This window comes from Macrobrachium rosenbergii, chromosome 26 (assembly GCF_040412425.1).
Source record: "Macrobrachium rosenbergii isolate ZJJX-2024 chromosome 26, ASM4041242v1, whole genome shotgun sequence".
In the NCBI taxonomy this organism is placed as follows: Eukaryota; Metazoa; Arthropoda; class Malacostraca; order Decapoda; family Palaemonidae; genus Macrobrachium; species Macrobrachium rosenbergii.
Genome location: NC_089766.1, coordinates 17,266,008 through 17,273,507, shown reverse-complemented (window position 1 = coordinate 17,273,507; position 7,500 = coordinate 17,266,008). Strand labels below are relative to the sequence as shown.

The 7,500-nt window shown below is 35.5% G+C and overlaps 1 protein-coding gene across 2 annotated transcripts in view; it reads left to right on the top strand.

Moving 5' to 3' along the window:
* Positions 1-7,500, top strand: part of LOC136853089 (protein O-mannosyl-transferase 2-like) — a 52,064-nt gene that overhangs the window by 15,072 nt on the left and 29,492 nt on the right. For both annotated transcript variants that reach the window (XM_067128404.1, XM_067128405.1), the window contains exons 5-9: positions 1,631-1,738; positions 3,008-3,116; positions 4,065-4,173; positions 5,893-6,052; positions 7,153-7,259. In XM_067128404.1, coding sequence (XP_066984505.1) covers positions 1,631-1,738; positions 3,008-3,116; positions 4,065-4,173; positions 5,893-6,052; positions 7,153-7,259 — 593 coding nt within the window. The remainder of the gene's footprint in view (positions 1-1,630; positions 1,739-3,007; positions 3,117-4,064; positions 4,174-5,892; positions 6,053-7,152; positions 7,260-7,500) is intronic.

Here is a 7,500-nt window from a genome sequence, read left to right as displayed (position 1 = left end):
TCCTACCACCTTTTGCCGTTACAGGCACACACACACACACACACACACACACACACACACATATATATATATATATATATATATATATATATATATATATATATATATATATATATATATATATATACTGTAAATACATATATACTGTAGTTCCTCGTTGGATGAGTCGGCTCTGCTATTTAAAACAACTTCATTTCTTTTAACTGTAAAATGACAGCTATTCTCTTTCTTGACCTAAAACTAAAGATAAAACGTGTAAATAATATCTAGAGTTCTCGGCTAGCACTCTGCTAGGCCCGAGTTCGAGTCTCCGACCGGCCAATGAAGAATTAGAGGAATTTATTTCTGGTAATAGAAATTCATTTCTCGGTATAATGTGGTTCGGATTCCACAACAAGCTGTAGGTCCCGTTGCTAGGTAACCGATTGGTTCTTAGACACGTAAAATAAGTCTTGTCTTTCGGGCCAGCCCTAGGAGAGCTGTTAATCAGCTCAGTGGTCTGGTTAAATTAAGGTATCTTAACTTTGTAAATATTGTTATGGGCCCACGCCCATCAAACATACACAAGTCTCTTAAAATACAAATAAAGTCACTAACGACCAAGTCCACAGTAGGTGGAATGGCCGCAACAGAGTGTACAGAGATGGAATCAAGGAGGATAAAGAAAAACTGAAAATAAAACCTTAATATTTAATACAAACTTTTAGAAAGAAATGACCACTGAGCCTCTTACAAAATACATTAAATAAACTCAAAAATCAACCACACACTGAAAACATCGAATAACAAATTAAGACAGACTATGCAATTACACTTTAAAGAGAGGGCCCTGAAAGTAATAGAATGTCAAAAAGTCAGAATAACCTAACTTATTACACTCTAAACATTTATCAAAAAAAACTGCTTCCCTTAAGTGAGCTCTAAACAGTAGTAGTGGCTAACACAGCCTTCAAATCACGGGTTGAGGGGAATAATATATATTCTTGAGACCTTACCAAACGTAAGAGAGGTCCCCTTGGCAAATAACTGGGCAAGGGCGCAGACTGAAGAAGGAATCACTTTAACGTCGCAAGACGATCAATGGATACGGCCGTCCGACAGGTAATCACACCTTACCAGTAGGCAGAGAGGTCCCCTTGGCAAATAACTGGGCCAAGGGCGCAGACTGAAGAATAAACAATCTCTCAAAGGAGGTCAGCAGCAGCAACTGAAGTAAGGCAGATCTCATAATCCGGTGATACTCCAAAATAAGTCAAGCCCTCACAATGTTAAAGGTCCAGAAAACGACTGACTGAGACCTGGCGAGACAGTGCCGAATACAGCTCCGGCCAACACCACACGTGAAAATAAAACAAGCTCATTGTAATTAAAACTATACAACAAGTCAGAAATGTCGGGGAGGAGGAAACAGGGTCATTACGTTCCAAAAAAAAATAATTACTGCCAAAGTGGCTTATTCAAAACAAATTAATTTATGTTAAATTTAACACATACTGACTATATATATACTATATATATACACTATATATATAAAATGTGTGTGTATGTGTGTATGCATATGTACTTATATGCCTATTCATGCATACATCGTTTTTATTGTATATATTTACGCATACTTTATATTCCACAGTTATTACTAACCCTCTTCGGTTACCTGGGCGGATATAATGGAACTCATTCGTTCCACGAACCCAGTTACACTTACGAAGGATACAATGGCATTATGCCCATGAGGATTGTGAGTACAGTATTTTGTTAATTATGAATTTCAATAAATGGAGAATCTGTGATTAAACATTTTTAGGTTTGAGTTTGGACTGAAAGTTGAATCGGATATTAAGTAAAGCTGTCAGGAATTTCGCAAAATTTTCTCTTGAAATCTGGATTTAAGGTTACTTTTTATTTGAATTATAAAAAATATAATTGTTTATAAGGTGATTTATTATTTTGACTAGCGTAGGCCTGTTAGAAATACATTTTTTTGAGAATTAGTAATTTATAGAGTTAATCCTCAGAAGATAAATTATATTGTATTATTAATACCTCTTAGGTAATTGTTATTTTTTGCAAACAAAAACTCTTGTAAAACGTTTTTTCAGGTAAACTGAAGCTCAAATTACTGCCCTTTATTGAATTATTTGCATGCAGATGAGCTCGATTTATCAGTATAATATTTATTCTTATTAGGTAAAAAGTCTAATAGTCTGACCAACCTTGTTTAATATCAGTGTATTTTCTTACAAAAGAGTTTGTTTCTTAGTGGTTTTCCGTTTACGGATACGCTTGTGTACACGTTTATATTTAATTTTTGTAAATATTTTGTAAAATTATTTTTAAATCCGTACTACGTTTCTGCATATCAATACACACATATATATATTATATATATATGTATATCTGTATACGTCTATATATATGTATATATATTATGATATAAATATACATGTACATATACATATATATGCATGTATGTATATATATACATATATGTAGAATCTACTGGTCACTTTTACCAGACACATATGTAATTCTAATAGCCACAATGCCCTCTTAACTTCTCGAATCCTTCGCGCTTTTTTGGATATGCTTGTAACTACGAAGCCGAATGTATCCAAACGAAAGAAATTGAAGAGCCTGTGAACGCCGGTCGCGGGAAGCGAACCCGAATTCCATATTCACAGGGAGGTCACGTTGCCGACCTGGCCTTTTATCCTTCTCGTGGCCAGGTCGGCAACGTGACCTCCCTGTGAATATGGAATTCGGGTTCGCTTCCCGCGACCGGCGTTCACAGGCTCTTCAATTTCTTTCGTTTGGATACATTCGGCTTCATAGTTACAAGCATATCCAAAAAAGCGCGAAGAATTCGAGAAGTTAAGAGGGCATTGTGGCTATTAGAATTACATATACATATATATACAGTATATATTTATATATACATGTATGTATATATATATATATATATACGTATCTATGTGTAAAATTTATATATTTGTCTGATTTTTCACAGGGCTGTGCTTTATTAGGAGCCTGTTTGGTGCCCTTTGCGTTTCACATCGTTTGGACCTTAACGCGATCCCTACCTGCATCTGCCTTCTCAGCTGGTCTTGTTACGTTTGGTATGCATGAAGTTTGATATATATATATATGGGATGTATGTCATTTCCACCATATACCATTACCACTTATGTGTACATATACAACTCGTATGGTGATGGGCAATTAAGATCACCTTTCTTGTTCATATTTATTTCCCGACGTTTCGGGACTTATGTGGGATCCGCAGGGAGGCTCCTTAAGGTACGTATCGACTGTCATAGAGGGGTCAGTTTCGTGACAGGCAGCAGACTCACGAACCCGGAACATTCCAGTGTAAGAGCTCACGCTAAAATTTGTAAAACATACATTGAAATAAAGATTTTAAAACCAGCGGGCAAACACCCAACACCCAGGGATTACCCATTTTAGAGTCCTTATTGATCAAATAACTGGTTCCCCCATTAAACACCCAGTCAACAGCCACTTCCCTTATCTTGTCTTGAGGTGTTTTTTCTTCCTTTTTTATTTTTTAGTTTCTTTCCACTTATGTTTCTTTTACGCTGGTGGGAGGTTGGTCCATACAACGTCTTACTTTATGAACTTTAACATATCTTGATTTTTAAAAGAATATGTAAGTTCAAGTGTAAACAACTTACGTTTGAGTTTTATGTTAATTTTGTGTTGTTTTTATCTATTTTAGAGCCCTTGTATAAAAAACTACGAAACGTCGGAAAATAAATATGAACAAGAATGGTGATCTTAATTGTCCATCAGCATAAGATATATATATATATATATATATATATATATATATATATATATATATATATATATATATATATATATATATATATATATATATATATATATATATATATATATATATATATATATATATATATGGGATGTTTGCCAGTTCTACCATACACCATTTTTATATGTGAAATCTGTGGCTCAGGTTTACCGAAAAAAACAGTTTCGCAAAATTCCAGTTTAATCTTAAATTTGATTTTTGTCTTTTTTTTCAGAAATTGGAACCATTACTCTAAGTAAATTCATCTTGCTGGATCCTTTGTTGATGTTCTTCATCATGGCGTCCTTCCACGGACTGTGTCTCATGCACGAGTTTCAAGATAGGTAAGTACACAGAATATGACAGAGAGACGTGTTACGTCATATAATGACTCTTAACAACTCCAGTTTTTCAGAGGGAATCAAAAAGCCTGTCTGCCGGCGAGGGAAAGAGAGAGATGGATGTATTGATTGATTGATTGAATGATATCGTTGTATGTCACAGAATTAGAGATAAAAGCACGAACGTTTGAATGGTATTTTTCCAAACTGGTGTTTCTCGTGTGGTAACAAAATAGCCCAGAGAGAGAGAGAGAGAGAGAGAGAGAGAGAGAGAGATGCATAATTTGATTTTCCAAAGCTATAGTTCTCACAACTGAGGTTCATTGCATACCAGAGAGAGAGAGAGAGAGAGAGAGAGAGAGAGAGAGAGAGAGAGAGAGAGAGAGATGCATAATTTGATTTTCCAAAACTGTAGTTATCGAAACAGGTTAATTGCATTCCAGAGAGAGAGAGAGAGATTAAACACAGGCGTATTTGTGATAAATCATATTATCAAAGCTATTCATTCATACAATTACAAATAAATGGCCATTGCTTGCAGAGAGGACATTGGCAGACAGGTGGCTTGTCTATCATAAGAGCAATGACCACAGCAGCCAACTTTCAGAGAGTATCGTAATTTACATAATGAGTCATTCACGAGTTATATGTCAGTCGCAAGTAACAGATTAGTCATTGCTGTATCAGTGCGTCTTGCTCGCAAAAATGTACTCGTAGATCCCTTGCTCTCGCTCACGTCTGCAAGCACCTTCTTATGTAGTACTTGCAAGTAATAGCTTGCAAGCACCTATGAGTCACTTTCGATACCCTGTGAGTCACTTTAGACACAGCGCGAACAACTTAATGACCCAAGTGTGGCAAGTGAGTGGCAAATGCTGTCGTTCACTTCGCTGGTAGAATTGTAGATCGATATTTTATGAGTTGAGTTGTCCTGTAAGTACAGCACTGTAATGGCATATAGAATTATCAAGGTTTTTTTTTCCCAGACTTGTAAATCGATTTCTCTCTCTCTCTCTCTCTCTCTCTCTCTCTCTCTCTCTCTCTCTCTCTCTCTCTCTCTCTCTCTCTCTCTCTCTCTCTCATACCTGACGAGTGAGACAGAGTAGTATTGATAAAACCGATTTCAAGTTTTATATTTGTTTCTGATTAGTAGAGTAATGTATTTTTGTTCGTAAGATAATATAATATACTTAATTTTGTATAAATTTACTTTGTGTGCAGAGTTATTGATATCACTTATGTACCCATGACGGCATTATAAGAGAAAGTCGAGACACCAAGTAACGACCTTAGGGACGTTACGTATCGTCCTGAAGCTTGGACTAAGGTTCTTTCATTCTGCATACTTTTATAGAGGGTGATGTATGAGAAGCTGGCCTCGGGTTTAAGGACGGCAGTTATAAATGTGAACTTTATTACCTGCAGACTTTTTGTTACATATGAGAAATATAATATGATATGCTTTAAGGTTTATTATGCAGAGACCATTGTTTCATATAAACAAAGGTTCGTATGAAACAAGCCTAGGAAGCCATTGATTGGCTAAGAAAATGTATAAGTATAAATACATATTTACCCAAACAAAGACAAAGCAAGTCAGTAAGGACTAAGACAAGGCTCAAATCGCCTCAAAGTAATATCACTAACGTAAGATTAGAAATGTATTTTCCCTAAATGAATAGGAAGAATTCCAAGCGAAATCTTTCCTCCTTCATTTTTCAGACCCTTCAGCAAAGGATGGTGGAGCACTTACCTTTACACCGGCGTGATGCTCGGGTGCGTTCTCAGCGTGAAATTTGTGGGCCTATTCATCGTCCTTGTGGTGGGTTGCTACACGGCGCTCGATCTCTGGCAGAAGTTGGGCGAACTGAACAGACCCCTGGTACTGCGATCTGCATTTGTTGCTCTTTCGCGTTTCGGGGATTCTGGGTTGCTCTGCATTGAAGCAGTGATATTTTGCTTTTTCTTACTTGCTTATGGGACATTTTTTTATTTCTTTTACTTTCTTATTCTCAGGAATTATTTTTTCTCTGTGAGATTTTTTTAACTTTTTCTTAGAATTTGGTTAGGTTTTTATTGCGTTTAAGACATATTCGTTTTTAATTCTCATTGTTAGAAATTGAATGTTTTATTGCTCTTGTGATATTTCTGCTGTTTAATTTATATTCGTACGAATACAATTGGTTTTATTGCTTTTGAGATATTTTGCTTCTTAATTTTAATTTTCAAGAATTGTAATTTTTTTTATTGCCTGAAAGTATTTTGCTTTTTTATTAATTTTATCTTGTTAGTTTTACTGCTTTTGATTTTTGTTTGTTTTTCTAAATCTTATTCTTTAGAACCGGTCGGGGTTTTTTCCCTTGCAGGCTCTTTTGGTGTTTAACTTTTTATTGTTAAAAAACTGTGACTTTTAAAATGTTTATTGTACCTATCCGTTTTAAATGTTATGTTTTTATTAAAGAGTTGGCTGTTTTAGTTTTTATTCTTAAGAATCAGATGGGTTTTTTCATTGTTTGGCTCTCGTTACTTCTTTTACTTAAGTTTATTCCTAAGGGCTACGTGTTTTTTCCTATGGCTGCTTAGTTACCTATTTTCTGAAGAGATGTTTTGATGTCTTTTTTATTCTCAGGAACAAATTAGTTTTCCATTCCTTAACATACTTGTTATTCCGGAGAATTAGATTTTTATACTACTCTACTTACATCCCTACATGGGGTTACTGCTTACAGTGTTCCTTGCTTGGCCCACTGTAGGCAGTCCTAAAGGTTCTTTGCAGCGTCCCTTGGTTCCCACCTTCTTTAACTGGATGTTTATCCCATTTTCTTGTCCTTATTTAAGAACAAACCGGTCTTAAGAGTCTATAGAGCGGCGACTCAGTAGCCTGGTTTAACTGATGCATAATAATAATATTTGTTTTCATTAAAGTCGATTATAATAATGATAATTGTTTCATTTTTTGTTTATTTATTTTTTGTGTTACAGGTGAGCGTGTTCGTCCATTTCCTTGCCCGCTTCTTGTGTTTGATCGTCATACCGGCCGCCATGTACCTGACTATCTTTTTTATTCATGACCAGATTCTCATCAAGGCGTAAGTCCATTATTTGTTAAAGTTTTCGTCTGATCTAAATTCGTTTCCGTTCCACGTTATTTTCTTTCCGTTTTCATATTATGTTATTCATGATGTGTATGCATTCTTGTGAACTGGATGCTGTTGATATAATGCAGGGACTAAGAGAGAAATTGGAAAACGGAAAAAATCCACGACCATCAGGGCTAACAAGTAGTAAACGCCAATCAACTGATGAACGATTCTTTGAAGAGTTAACCGG